Here is a 15,267-nt window from a genome sequence, read left to right as displayed (position 1 = left end):
CTTAAAGAACTGAATTCACCACATTGATGACATGTCTTATAAGCAGTAGCAGCATTACAACAGCTAGAAGAGTTTGGCTGTTTTGACATTTTCTTTTCAATTCCCCCATGAAGGACAGGCATCTCCGTGTGACTCCACACACCTCCAAAGCAGGATTTATAGAACACTTCAACTGCTTAAGACGGAGATCTCCTTTTTATCTTTTTTTCTAGTCCTGTGCCAGGTATTTCAGGTGTTTTTACCAGTTTTTGGAGGACGATCGCACGCGTGGACAGTGCCGTGCGTCTTTATCGTTCGAACAGAATAGAAATAACCGCAAGCGGTCATTTCTACTCCCTTGGTGCACTAGTTTCGTTTCCCTGTTCGAATTACTCCCAGTACCGTGTCTGTGCACACATTCATGCGGGCAGGGCCATTTTCCCCTCTCGAAACTTAGGGGCGGAGATAGAGGGCATTTCTTCTTAAGTGAATGCGACTGGATGGGGAACGGATATTTTGTTTCTGGGTTATTTTGTCTCCTAAAAACTATTAGAAACGGTAGCTTGATCGAACGACAGAGAAGATCGATCTTAATAGCTGATTAAAAAAAAACGCTAAGGAGATCTCCGTCTTTGGCAGAACTTATTAACCATAATTGTGTTTTAAAGGGGCTACACCATGCAAAATAAAACATATATGAATATTGGCACATAATATGTTTGTATAAAGTTTTAAGCCTAAACAAACACTTGAATTTTCATGTTCCGTCTGTCTGTTTTCACCTGCAATACCAAAATGCCCTTTGTTGGCAAAGGGGTTCTATTGAGGGAGTTTGTCTCTCAATCCCTGCCTTCAGGTGGAGACTGAAAAGGAGGGGGCGGGCCTCTCCCCATGATTACATAGCATGGGGAGGCTATGAACAGACCCGTTCAGACACGCCCATTCAGAAAACCTCTGAAATTAAGATGAACGACTGAGTGTTAAGAAAACATATTTAAAAAAAAAAATGTAGTTAGATCTATGGTGTAGCCCCTTTAAGGTCCGTTACACACTGGAACATTTTATTTTAGTGAGATTAAATTGTATCAATTTAAAACAGATCTTTGTCATTAGTAAGTACACCCACACAGAACGGCAATATAAAGATCAACGATAAAGCTTGGCAATGATTTTTAGATTTTTATGAATGAAAAAAAGTGTCAAATATTCACAACACATTTTCTGATCGGTTTAAACAACTCTCCTGATCTGTAAGGACCTTTAGCTCCGTGCGGGCGCGCCACGAATCGGCTACTTACAAAGGACGACTCCCGCGACCCGCAACTACTGGATAACTCAAGATTTAAAAGCATTTAAAGACCCTCAATCCTCGAACCCTTTATCATTGGTAAAACAACTGGCACTGATATGAAAAATAAAATGACACAAGGGGAGGGAGAGTTAAGCGGGTTTGGGTGATGATTGTGCAACAGGACATTATTCCTTTCATTCTTTTCTTAAAATAAAATAAAATAACAATTTTCTCCAACAGTCCAACATCATTCAGTGTTTTTTTTTTTTTTTTTTTTTTGCCAAAAAATATTAACAATGGTAAAATAATATGCTTTTTTTGTGTGTGTTGTTTTTCTTCAAAATATCGTGTATATAAAAATAAAACCGGAAAAGAAAAGGAACAAAATAAAAGGGGAAATCAAAATCTAAAGCAGAAGTGGACTTTAGAAACGGCACGCAGCGATGCAGACTAAGTAAAGTCGGCATAAACCCAGTTATGGCAGAGCGGAGTCCCCTGAAAACAACGCTAGTGTCCTTTTTCATTTATTTTTCACGTTAACGTGGGGAAAGCTTTCGCCGGGAAACGGTCGATCGATAAAGCTCAGAGCCGCGTTGCCGATCGGCTGTTTTCATGCGAAAGTTTTCGGCAAAAAGAAAAGGGAACTACTCTTTTAAGCCCCAGAAAAGCAACACACTCACACACACAATGCTCGCACCCACACACACACACACACACGCACAGTGATCCAACCAACAGAGATTGCTTATCATTTTAGTACCCCTGGAAAGGCATGTCCCTTGGCGCCCCCTAGTGGGGGTTGTGGGGAGGTCACTGCATCGCCTTGCGTTCCATATGGCTTTGTTTTGGATGGAAAGATCCAAGTCTCTCTCTCTTTGTCTGTCTCCGTTTTTAGGCTCCTTCCACTGCCAAAGGGTTCCGTTCTCGTTAACCCCAAACCTTCCAGAACCCTCCATAAACGTTCCGTTTGGTTTTTGGTTTCCCTTATCAATGATCAGAAGAACCACCCCTGAAGAAAGGTATGCCATAAAAACTGAAGAAAGAAATGTAATAAAATAAAATAAAATAGACAGGCAAGCTGCTATTTTCGCGTATCGACAAAAAAAAAAGAAAGAGTTCTGGGGGTTGTTCCTTCCCACCCAGTCAGAGAACTCTCAAAGTACCACCAAAGCTCCTGAGCAACGATCGATCTCTCCCCCCACGCCCAAAAAAAACAAACAAACTGTCGGTTCTGAGAATCTTTTAACGTGAAACCTCGGCCCCCGTAACGCGGCGTCACAAAACGAATCACAGACCGAACCGAGTGAAACGCGTTCTTTGTTTTGTTTTGTTTTTTGTCCCGCTCGCGGTGGTGGGCTAACAACGGAGGTTATATAAAAAACCCCACGCTTCTCTTTTAAGTTCCTGCAGTCGCAAAGAGAGACGTTTTCCGCGCGTGTCGCGTCGTATCGTTTCGCTATGAAAAAAACGTCGGTCCGTCCGTCCGTCTCCTCAGTTGCTCTTCATGGCTACGTCAGGACTGGGCTCCTCCCCCTGGTTGGTGTTCCTCCTCCTGTTCTGGTTGGGGTTAGGCTCCGCCTCCGGCTCCTCCCCCTGGTTGGCGTTCCTCCTCCTGTTCTCGTTCAGGTCCTCCTCCTCGCTGTGGACGCCGGCCGAGGAGGAGGCGGCGGCGGAGGCGGCGGCGGTTGTCGACGCTGGCGCTGCGGGAGAAAGAGGAGTTGTCAGTGGTGTAAAAGCAGTGGTTCTCAACCTTTTATCCGGCCGCGACCCTCCCAAATAATAGTGACTTTAAAACCCATTTAGGCCTAGAATTATTGAATGCTTTAACCTGTGAAAAATAGCAGATATACAAGCTCGCCGCGCTGCGAGCTTGTAGATCTGCTATTTTTTTTTAAGTCGTGAAAATGTGTGCAAATCTTTGAATATATGTATTTTTAAAGCGAACGTTTGTAACTCAAATTTTGCTTCTGGGGGGGTCCCTGGAACTAGATATTTTGAGATGGGGGTCCGTGGCCAAATAAATATCATTTTGGGGGTCCTTCACATGAAAAGGTTTGAGAACCACTGACATAGTAGTCTCTCAAGAACAGACGAACTGAGCTCCAGTCAAGTGAAAAGGACCTTTTCTTTGACGATGGCTATAGCCAGATGTTGTCATAGAAACATAGGTTTTTTTCAAAAAACCTTAGAAGGATTCAAAAGACACTTATAGAATCGGGTCAAAATGTAAATTTTCACGATTTTTCAAAAATAGCAGATCTACAAGCTCGCAGCTTATATCTGCTATTTTTCAATAGTTAAAGCATAAAATAATACACTATACACTATGATGTGTACCCGTTCTAAATGGGTTAAGCTCCGACGGCTACGGTAACCGGACATGGATCAGTGCTCGATAGATAAACCTGCCTGCCGTCGCAGGCCCTTCCTACAAAGGCAGAAGCTACCTTTCCACGTAGTGGCAACAGCGCCTGCTGGGTAGACGCGTCTCCATGGGAACCAAAGCGTCCAGTAAAAGGAAAAGGGGTGGGACCCCGTCGCCGACGGCTGTTTGCTTAAAGGACCTACACCATGAATTTTCACTTTTTCTATTTTAAATCTTTTTTTGGGGTCCCACTGGCACCTTCTATCCTCACAAAGTCCTATTTCTTACCGTTGTGTCTTTCTCTGGTTTTGGGCAGACAGAGATGAAAAGCTTTCCACGGGTTCTCAGAACAGTGCTGTTCTGAGAGTTGACGAGAGTGACGTCACTCTCGTTTCCCGTTTTTTTTTCAGAGTCAAAAAAAACATTTTTTCAAAAAAATTTTTTTTTTCAAATTCTTTTTTTTTCAAAACTTTTTTTTTCAAAAAAATGCAATGCAGTCAAAAAAAATCAAAAAAAAAAAAAAAAAAAATCAAAAATGTTTTTTTTCAAAACTTCAAAAAACTTTTTTTTTCAAAAATGTTTTTTTCAAAAAACCTTTTTTTTTCAAAAACTTTTTTTTCAAAAAACTTTTCTTTTTCAAAAAACTTTTTCTTTTTCAAAAAACTTCTTTTTTTTCTGGAAAAACCCCACTAGATGCGCCCCTGAGCAAACAGAGGCCGTTTTGGTATTGCAGCTGGAGAGCCTCATTATAGTAGAGCTAGAACAAACAAAAAGAATGGTCAGAGTGTTTTTTGAGGGTTAAAACCTGTCTAAGACTCAATTTTGAGCATATATTTATACAAAAAATATAGTTTTAAAAGCATGGTGTAGGCCCTTTAACGATTTGGAACGCTACGGCGATTGCGTCATAGCAGCCCGACTGCCTAACAGAGCCGTACTGAAAACCGTTGGAGCTTAAAGTCCCTAGTCATATTCTAACTGGGGACTCCCCCACCCACCCTAGCACTAAGAGTTGAGGAATCACATCTTGTATCCACCTGTTTCCGCGATAATTTACTGTAGCATTATGTGTGGGACACTTCCGGTTAACAGCAGACATACAAGCTCACGTCGCGTCGCAGATGCAACCGTTGTGAGCTTGTACTGTAGATCACACTCGGCTGCGGCGCCGGAAGCTGCCGCACACCTTCTGCGCAATGCACGATGGGACGCTGGAAAGTTGTGTAACGCAGTTCTAGTGTGAAAATAGCAGATCTACATGATCTGCATGAGTATGTAGATCGGCTATTTTCACAACTTCTGCCTCTAATACTGTATTTGACAATTTGGCCAATGTTTCATTTTAGAGGTATTACTGTAACTCATTGACTGCTCTATCCCGAGTTATTCCTGTTATTTATTTATTTTTTATCTACATACATGCAGGTTTTTACCTAGACTGACAAACTTTATTTTTTTATTTTTGTTAAATAACACTTTTTTACGGCACTTAATTATGCTCCTTTTGAGATCAAGACATTCTACAGGTCTGTTCTACAGAGTGTTAGCCTCTAAAAGTTTCACCACCTGACACCCATCATTAGGCATCATCAACAAGGCAATGCAGACTCGTGCCACAACCCTGAAACAGTGGTAAATCAGCCAACAACCCACAACCCTCGAATGGTAAATTGCTTTTCTACCACTTCTACCATATAAATGAAAGAAAACACAGTTGTAACTTGGAAATGTTACAACTGCAACACAACAGTGGGCGGGGTCCATGAGCCAACTCAAGGTTGTTGACTGATTTACCACTGTTTTAAGCCAATCAGAATGTGACCACACAAAGTGGTAGAAAGGAGGTTTTGAGCTTCATCATTTTCCAACTAACTGGCGCTGAACAAAACCGGGGTTCCAGTCACATGACATCTCTGACAGAATGAGGGGCAGAACGATCTTACGTGCAGCATAGCCCGGTGTCCTCATGTCAAGTGACATCCAATAATGAAGAAATGTTGGGCCAGTTGATTTGTTTACTGTTGAGTGAGGAAACAATGTTGGACATAGTGCGACGATTCGTAGAATCATAGCTAGTTCGGTGGACGGTCACAAGGGGGCGCGCGCGCGGAGGGGGACGGGACACTGGGTCCTGCCCCCCCCTTACCCAAGGTTCATAGGGAAGGTAGCTGGTGGGTCTCAGTCTGTTGCATAGCACTGCTGCTGCTACCACGCTGCAGTACACACACAAGTGCCACACTTGTTGCTTGCAGGTAGCTGTGCTGCTGCCCACCGCTTGGAGAGGGTGCCTAACTTGGCTGAGTATTTCTGGCTGTTTCTGCTATTTTACTATCGCTCAATTCATGTTCTTAGCTGCCAAACTAAGAAGCTGTGTTCTTGGCCAGGTTGTATGGGAAGTTTGAGATTGTTATTCTGGTAATCGCTGAATTCTAAACTGCTGTTTCAAGGTTCAGATTTCTTGCTATCGTTGCTGGTGCCTAGCTGATTTCTGTACTTTCAGTTGTTTGTTGCTAAAGCTATTTCAAAGGTGCTACAGGCTTGCTAAAGTTGCTAAAGGTAAACTCAGTATCATAGAAGTTGGCTGTGGTTACGGGCTAAATGCTAACTTATTTCGTGCCCTGGTGGGCCTTTACTGGGCTACCATGAGTTAAAGTAATCTCAGTCGTTGGGTTTGTCGATAACAATGTCAGTACTTTGCAACGGCGCGGGCCGTATCTGCTAGCGTGGAACAACAGGTTTAATGTACAGTCAGCTAGGAGCTAGCTGGTGGCTATTGCTAGCCGGCTATTTCGGTAAGGATGCTGTTAGCTGGTAAATCAATGTGCTAGCCATGTCAAGGCATAGAGCGGCGGCCCGCGTGAAAACATGGTCCCGTAGCAAGTAATGAATCACGCTAGGAGGATTCAGTTTGTAGGTTGCAGGTGTCTGTAAATGGCAGCGTTCACCTAGCTTCTGAGCTAGCCGAGTCACGTCAAGCGGTGATTTACGGCATGACGTTCGGCAGCGAATACTAAGCGCTGCGTGTGGGAAATGTAGTTCTCTATCATGCCAAGCCTCGGCGTCGTGCTAGTAGCAAGAGTCGTATGAATTACTAGTCACGTCAGGCCAGGAGGAAGCTTTCGATTCAAGCTTCGCTCGCAGCGTGCTTAATCTAGTTAGTATGGGGCCTATATTGCTTCTGCCTCGCCTCGGGTTATGTGTATGTTTTCCTCTTTTTGCACTGTCTGGCCGTCTTAACAGCTGCTGCTTATGAGGTGCTAGTTGCTATACCATAGCAGCTAAATGGTTTCTGTCGCTTCTTGGACCACAGTAGGGCTGCTGCCAGTTACCGTGGCGTAGAAGCCCTCGCGGGATGAATTATTAAATACAGTAATCGCCTCTCTTTGAGAAGCCTATAAAGGATGTCTGTCTGCGTGGGCTCCTGAGAGGAGGAAACCCGCAAGCTCATAGGTGCCACAGTTTACGTGCAAACAATGTTTTGCTTCCGCTAACGCAAGTCGTGCCTGTCTGTCCTGACGTCACCAGTTGAACTCGCTAGTGCATGCAGGGAATCGTAGTCTTCTCTAAATGCTCGGTAGCTCCAGCTAAATATTCTCTTCAGTTTCAGCATCCATCAGCTGCAGCTCATCAGCTTTCCTCGCACCGCAAGCTTTAAGTTAGGGTTTGATAAGTTCTAAGTTGTCAGTTGTTCTGCTATATTAAATGCTAAGTAAAATAGGCAAATTGTTGCCGCTGCCGCAGTTGGATACTGTCATGTCTCCGTGGTTTCGTCTGAGGCTAGCTCTACCCAAGCTGCTAATGCTGCGGTAATTGCTGCTAATAATTACAACTGATGCTACCGCTTGTAGGATGCTGACATCATGCTTATCTGGGCAGTGCATGCTCAGCTCCCACGTGTCTGATACTAAACTAGAAATGTGCAATTTGGGAAATTGCGAGTGTGCTGCTACACCATCAAGTTATCGGTACTGCTGTATGATAAAGCTGCTACCAGTGTATCAGAAGTAAAAGGGATTTAATTTAAATATTTGTTTCAAACTAAGGTTATAGTATTGGGTCACATAGCACACTGTATGTTCTAGTAGTGTTTCCTTAGCCGCCGCACTTGGCTTCAGTGCTGGTTTACAGCTCACGCTTAAGCTGCTACATGTCTGTTGTAACATCATGTTCATATCCAGGATTTCTCCTTATCCGTTGTGCTGCTATCTTGGAGGCAAAAATGGTCACATTATGGTGCTAGTGGCTCTTGTTGCCGCTGCTACAGTCAGATACTATAATGTCTCCTATAGTTTCAGCTATTGTTAGCTCCACTCAACCTGCGGCTGCGTGCTAGCATAACTGCTAATAATTACAGCTAAGGCTGATGCTTGTAAAAATGCTGCATCATGTTTTCTTTCAGCTCATGCTAAAGCTAATACTTGTTGGTTGCTAACACCTGTTTATTATTTCAGCTCCAGGCCGGAGTGGCTGCAGGCCCACATGTTCCACTAATCGTGTTTTACCTTATAGCTTCTTGCTGCGGCTGCTACATGTCTAACTGCTAACACAATTTCTATCCTTTCAGCTCGTGCTGGAGCTGCTGCATAGCTGCTACTACAGCAGGTCGCCATGGCAGCATGGCGCTGCAGCTGCTGAGGTTTTCTGCTAACATATTTATCATTACAGCTCCAGGCCGGAGCTGCGGCATGCCCCCTGCCACGGCATCAGGTTAGCACTGCAGCTTCATGATAAAGCTGCTTCATGTTCCACTAAATCGCGTTTTTCTTTATAGCTTCGGGCCACGGCTGCTACATGTTGCTGCTAACATCATGTTTGTCCTTTCAGCTTCTTGCCGGAGCCGCTGCATAGCGGCTGCTACAGCATGCCATCATTGCAGCGTCGCGCTGCAGCGGCTGAGTGTTTTCTGCTAACATGTTTATCTTTATAGTTTCGTCCACTACTGCATAATTCCATGAGACCAGTCAGGAGTCGGTTAGCACTGGAGAGGGCATTGCTACTACAGCTTCCGCAACTTCTGCCGCTACCATGAGCTGCCAGCCTGCCCGCCCGCCCTCCCGCCCGCCTGCCTGCACGCGCCATATTCAGCAGACGGAAGTGGCCTACCGCCAGCCCGCCGCCTGCCTTCCCGCCCGCCTGCCTTCCCACCTGCCTGTCGGCCCTCCCGTCCGGCTGCCCGCCCGCCCGCTACAGCATCAGTTAATGCTATTACTGCTGCTACCATGAGCATGAACCAGCGCTGCGTCGTGCTGGAAGCCTGTGGTGCCGGCCCATCTTCCGGAGGCGCTGTCAGGCTGCGACCGTCGTCGCCACCGCCAGGTCGCAAGGGAACATGGGAAGCTGCAGTTCCAGCACCAGCGGTGGGAACTCCATTCCTCTCGCCAGCTGCAGCTTTCCCAGATGCTCTGAGGAGCCACACTCTAGCAGGTAAATAGCAACGCATTTGCTTGTTCGATTCTGTGAGCGTTCAGCCGCTCTCTAAGCTTGCTAATAATAGGCAACCATAGTTACATAGCAGCGACTTACTTGTACTGAATGTTGGGCTTTAGCCACTCTCTAGGCTTGCATAGCTTGCCTGTAAAGGTCAAGACGGGTATCTCGTGGAGATTCTTATATGTGCAGCAGCAGACTCTGCAGCAGAGCGCTCCGTGGGCTGCGAAAATTTCTCTGTGATCCTAAAAGTCAGCGACCTTAGGCGTGGTTTCATTGTTATGGTCAGCTAAAGCTAAGATTGTATTTTCTGCAGCAAGCACACGCGGTCACCAAGGCCAGGCTTAAGATGTGACTAGCACATGGCCTCTGAAGATTGCAGCTCGCAGTTTAATCAGGGAAGGTACACCAGTGTCAGTCGCAGAACTAACTCTCCCTTCTGTCCTTTCATGTCCATGCTGAACACCGGGCTGTCTGCCCGACGTCCTCGTCACACGACCCCGGAGAGAGCTGCCAGATTTGCGGCCCGCCCCTCTTCACTCTGCATTCTCTCCGGATCGGAGCAGCCACACCACCAGCACTTCTGGTGCCCTCAGCTAACTCAAGTCCCTGCACGCCCAGCTATCAAGCACACACAACACAGGACTGACCGAAGCGTGATGGTTCCAAGCTGGAGTTGGACGCGCTTCAGTTAACGCTTCTGCTGCTGATGCTAATAGTGCTGCAGGCACTATTAGCAGGGTTGTTCCATAGGGTTTCACTTTGCTGCTTCTGCTGCGTTACTCGGGGCACGCGCCCCTGATAGGTTGCGTGTTTTATTTGCTGCTTCTGTTGCGTTCCCACTATTCATTCACTGCCATAGGGTGTGGGCATGTTTATATCAGGCCACTGCATTACTGATAGGTTTGTTCGTTTATGCTAAATGCATCGCTGCACGCTTTAATATTTCAATCACGCAAAGCTAGGTGGTTGCTGGGGTGTCAGTTAGGTAGGATGTATCAAGCTGTCTGGTGCTGAAGTTATATGAATTAAAGGGCTCATCGCTGCTTCAGGTTCTGCTGTCTGTATATATAGATTTTCAGTGTTGCTGCTCCCGCTTTTCACTAGGCTGTTTAGTATGGCTTTCAGTTAGATTTCAGTATATCGTTATAGTTCAGCAGAACCACCTTCCTCACCGTTGGTTCGGTCTGCCAGCTGCTAATATTCTTACTTATTATTTGCTTTAGCAGTATTAATAGCGTTTCTTGGCAAGCTGTTAATTCTCTTACTTATTATTTTTGCTTTAGTAGTATTTATAGTAAGCCATGCAGGCGGTTACTATTCTTACTTATTTTGCTTTAGCAGTATTAATAGCCATCTATAGCAATAGGACAGGCAGTTCATAGTTTGCCCCCGCAGTAATGATAATTCTTAAATCGCTAGAGTCACAGCAGAGCTGCCTTCCTCGCAGTTGGCTAGCGCTGGCATGGGATTCTGAGCTTTTGGCGTGTTTTGGGGGTTTTGTAGTTTTGGGGGGTCTCGGGCCAGAGCTCGCTGTAATAAGATTATGCCCTCGATACTCATGGCAACATGGGGATCGTGGGTCAGCGAGTAATGGCCCGAGGCAGAACCCATGCCAAACAATGCTTCACTTAGGATATAGATTCTATGCTGTCTTATAGTAGCGCTTAAGGTAGGCTGCCAATATGATGCGCTTATATAGGCCTTAGATATTATGCTGTCTCTATAGTAGGGTGCTCAATATGCCATGCTGTGTGATGCTTGCTTCTGCCTTCATTCTTGTCAATAAAGTATACCTAAACCCAAGTGATCGTCTCCTGAAATAGTGCGACGATTCGTAGAATCATAGCTAGTTCGGTGGACGGTCACAAGGGGGCGCGCGCGCGGAGGGGGACGGGACACTGGGTCCTGCCCCCCTCCTTACCCAAGGTTCATAGGGAAGGTAGCTGGTGGGTCTCAGTCTGTTGCATAGCACTGCCCCGCCACCACCCCAGCTCCACCGTCAGGTTCTGCCTCAGATCCCCCGTGGGGGGTCTCGGGCCAGAGCTCGCTGTAATAAGATTATGCCCTCGATACTCATGGCAACATGGGGATCGTGGGTCAGCGAGTAATGGCCCGAGGCAGAACCCATGCCAAACAATGCTTCACTTAGGATATAGATTCTATGCTGTCTTATAGTAGCGCTTAAGGTAGGCTGCCAATATGATGCGCTTATATAGGCCTTAGATATTATGCTGTCTCTATAGTAGGGTGCTCAATATGCCATGCTGTGTGATGCTTGCTTCTGCCTTCATTCTTGTCAATAAAGTATACCTAAACCCAAGTGATCGTCTCCTGAAATAGTGCGACGATTCGTAGAATCATAGCTAGTTCGGTGGACGGTCACAAGGGGGCGCGCGCGCGGAGGGGGACGGGACACTGGGTCCTGCCCCCCTCCTTACCCAAGGTTCATAGGGAAGGTAGCTGGTGGGTCTCAGTCTGTTGCATAGCACTGCCCCGCCACCACCCCAGCTCCACCGTCAGGTTCTGCCTCAGATCCCCCGTGGGGGGTCTCGGGCCAGAGCTCGCTGTAATAAGATTATGCCCTCGATACTCATGGCAACATGGGGATCGTGGGTCAGCGAGTAATGGCCCGAGGCAGAACCCATGCCAAACAATGCTTCACTTAGGATATAGATTCTATGCTGTCTTATAGTAGCGCTTAAGGTAGGCTGCCAATATGATGCGCTTATATAGGCCTTAGATATTATGCTGTCTCTATAGTAGGGTGCTCAATATGCCATGCTGTGTGATGCTTGCTTCTGCCTTCATTCTTGTCAATAAAGTATACCTAAACCCAAGTGATCGTCTCCTGAAATTAAGTTAATCATCTGGGGACCCCCCCGAAATAATTCGGGGACCCCCCTGGTCCCCGAACCAAGTACATTTACTCAAGCCCATAACCCTGTTCTCACTCCTCCCGTCCAAATGACGCTATCTGAGCATCAAATCACGCACCACCCGTCCCAGAAATATTTTTTTCTTTTCCCCCAGGCAGTGAGGTTAGTGAAACAGCTGAACCACATGCACTGTATGCACTTGTTACGCTGTGTCTTATTGTGTTTCACTGTATTGTATTAGTTACACCGGGTCGTTTGTAATGGGATTTAAAATGGGGTAGAACAGGGGTGGGCAACTTTAATGGTGAAAGGGCCACTATATTTATACTTTAACTCCAGAGGGCCACAATGCATAGACAGTCAAAAATATCTGAATATATATCTAAAAGCTCAAAACTGTTTTTGAATTGGAATCTGGAATTATTGTTAGCAATTTTTGAATTGGAACCGTGAAAAGTAATTTACATTATATGTTATTATATTAACTTTATCAGCTTAAATACAAATACAATGGATATAAAAAAGACTAGTGCTAAGTCATTAAGCTACTAATATAGACTGAAGTAATTAAAGTGAGTCATGTATGCATGGTTGGAATTATAACAGCTGAAATCAATAATATATCAGTATTCCTGTATTAACCAGCGGGCCGCATTAAGTGAAGTTGGGGGCCTCCAACTCCATTGTAGATCAGCTATTTTTGAAAAAGTCATGAAAATGTGTGCAAATCTTTGAATATACATGTATTTTCAAAGCGAACGTTTGTAACTAAAATTTTGCTTCTGGGGGGTCCCTGGAACTAAATATTTTGAGATGCGGGTCCGTGGCCAAATACATGTAATTTTGGGGGTCCTTCACATGAAAAAGTATGAGAACCACTGACATAGTAGTCTCTCAAGAACAGACGAACTGAGCACCAGTTAAGTGAAAAGGACCTGTTCTTTGACGATGGCTGGCCAGATTGCTGACATAGAAACATAGGTTTTTCAAAAAATCTTCAAAAGACACTTATAGAATCCGGTCAAAATTCAAATTTTCACGATTTAAAAAAAATATCAGATCTACAAGCTCACAGCGCGGCACTCGGTGCCACGCTGTGAGCGTGTATATCTGCTATTTTTCAATAGTTAAAGCATAAAATATTGATACACAATAATGTGTACCCGTTCTGTTAAGTAAAAGAAAATAGAGTACTTTTTCCACCACTGGATGTGACTGTGCAGGAGGAGCGGGATGCTGCGGCGGCTGGGGGCGGAGCATAGGAGGAGGAGGCCACGCCTTTTTTCTTCTCCTCCCGTCTCTCCTCTCCTCCGTCTACTTCTCCTTCCTCCTCCTCCTCTTCTCCTTCCTCTCCGTCCACCTCCTCCTCCTCCTCCTCGTCTTCTTCCTCCTCCTCGCGGTCCAGAGGGAAGTATCCCGTTCCCTTCACCGTGTCCCGACGCTGGTAGAACAGCACGTAGCCTGCTTTGGACTGGACGCACGCGCACACACGCACGCACGCACACACGCACACGCACACACACACACCCAGACATACATACACACATACGCAGACAAGCCCACACACACACATAGTACACCAGTAAGACTTGCAGGGGTTTTCAAAGTGGGTGACAGGGCACCCTGGGGTGCCGCGACGGCAGTCCGGGGGTGCCGCGAGATAATTTGATAATATTTGGAATTTATTTGGACACTTAAAAATATATTTAGTATCATTTTAAACTTGAAGTACAAAGTTATTTTCAGTCAGTTCTTGTTTTCCTCGCAACATAATCCCTAAAATATGGTATAAATATAAGGTGCTGGGAGTGAAAATAGGAATATAATGTAGGGGTGCCTCGGATGAAAAAAATATTGATGGGGTGCCCCGAGCAAAAAAGGTTTGGGAACCCCTGCTTTAGAAGGCAATGGTAGCCAATCAGCAGGGAATATGGGAAATGGGACAGATCCATGTTGATGACACGACTTTAGAGATACTGTGTACCGCTTTGTGTGATTTTAGGACAAAATCTGTAGGAACAGTGTCCAAAAATGTGTTTTGCAAAAATCAGCCTGATGGTGGCGCTAGAAGAGGGCCATGTGAGAAATGAGTTGGGTGGAGGTTGTGGTATGCCAGCCAAGGAGTGTGAATGCAAAGTTTGGCATGGATAGGGGCGACGGTGCCGGAGATATGAGTAGGGGAAAAGTGTGACGTGATGTGATGTGACGGACAGACTGACGGACTGACTGACGAACGGACTGACGGACAGCCAGTGGGCGCCTGAGGGCGAAAAGCGAACTCGCTTTTCTAACCTATAGACCAGGGGTATTCAACGTTTTCAGGAAATGGACCCCTTAGCTGAGAGGGAGATGAAGCAGGGACCCACATATTGTATAAAATTGCGTAGCAGATTTTCACGGATTTCACAGATGGATTCATAAGACTTGTTTGACAGTCGTCAGTCTATGTTGGATTTGTGTTAATTTGTTTTTTTTTTGGACAATTAACCACTTAACCTCTACGCCAAACCTATTTGCCAAAAATAGCCGATCTACAAGCTCTCAACGCCTCGCAGATCGGCTATTTTTGGCTACAGTTCTCCTCAGAATAGGGATGCGAGGGTTCATGTTGTTAATTTAAAAGAATGATCCTATCACACAAAGATTTTGGAGGCCCCCCTGTAGTAACTCTGAGGACCCCCTAGGGGTCCCGGACCCCCTGTTGAAGACCCCTGCTATTCTATACATGTCAGTCTAACCAGTGTGGCTGGTTCTACAGACAGGGCTCTCCAAATATGTGCATAAAAGGGATTGTATGTGTCCGATGTGGCCTCCATATATGGGCATTCCCATATGAAGTCCTGTCAGGGAAATCCCTTTATGCCCATATATGGAGATCCCTGCCTGTAGAACCAGCCAAACTGGTTAGAGTAGAGGTTAGACTGACATGTACTCTATATTGGCATTCACAGATGGGCAGACCTATGTCCTAACTCTTTTCAAAGGGGGCCACATTAGAAAATATTAGGGCTGACAACATAATGTATCTTCCTGACATAACAAAGTCACATATTGTACATATGCATCGCATTTAAAGATTTTATTTAACTATCATCATCAATATTTCATATCAATGGTCTTTTGTCAGGAGTGTGAGGTTGTAGATCGGCTATTTTGGGCAAAGAGGTTTGGTGTAGAGGGGAAAAAGAGCAGACTAAGTACAGAGTGAAAGGTCAAGTTTATGAAGTGTTGACGGTTCAAGTGGTTAAATATCTGAAAACACAAGTTGACATGAATCCAAAAAACATTATTGATCATGCTGTCAAACGATTAAACTATATGGACTC

At 45.4% G+C, this 15,267-nt stretch overlaps 1 protein-coding gene across 1 annotated transcript in view; it reads right to left on the bottom strand.

Annotated features, from left to right (window-relative positions):
• Positions 1-851: 851 nt before the first annotated feature.
• Positions 852-15,267, bottom strand: part of usp15 (ubiquitin specific peptidase 15) — an 89,665-nt gene continuing 75,249 nt past the window's right edge. Inside the window, exons 20-21 of the mRNA XM_080754599.1 lie at positions 13,136-13,412; positions 852-2,970 (exon numbers count right to left, since the gene is read on the bottom strand). Coding sequence (XP_080610725.1) covers positions 2,762-2,970; positions 13,136-13,412 — 486 coding nt within the window. The 3' untranslated portion in view covers positions 852-2,761. The remainder of the gene's footprint in view (positions 2,971-13,135; positions 13,413-15,267) is intronic.

This window comes from Nannobrachium achirus (genome assembly GCF_963921795.1).
Source record: "Nannobrachium achirus genome assembly, chromosome: 23".
Lineage (NCBI taxonomy): Eukaryota > Metazoa > Chordata > Actinopteri > Myctophiformes > Myctophidae > Nannobrachium > Nannobrachium achirus.
This window is presented reverse-complemented; position numbering and strand designations above follow the sequence as displayed.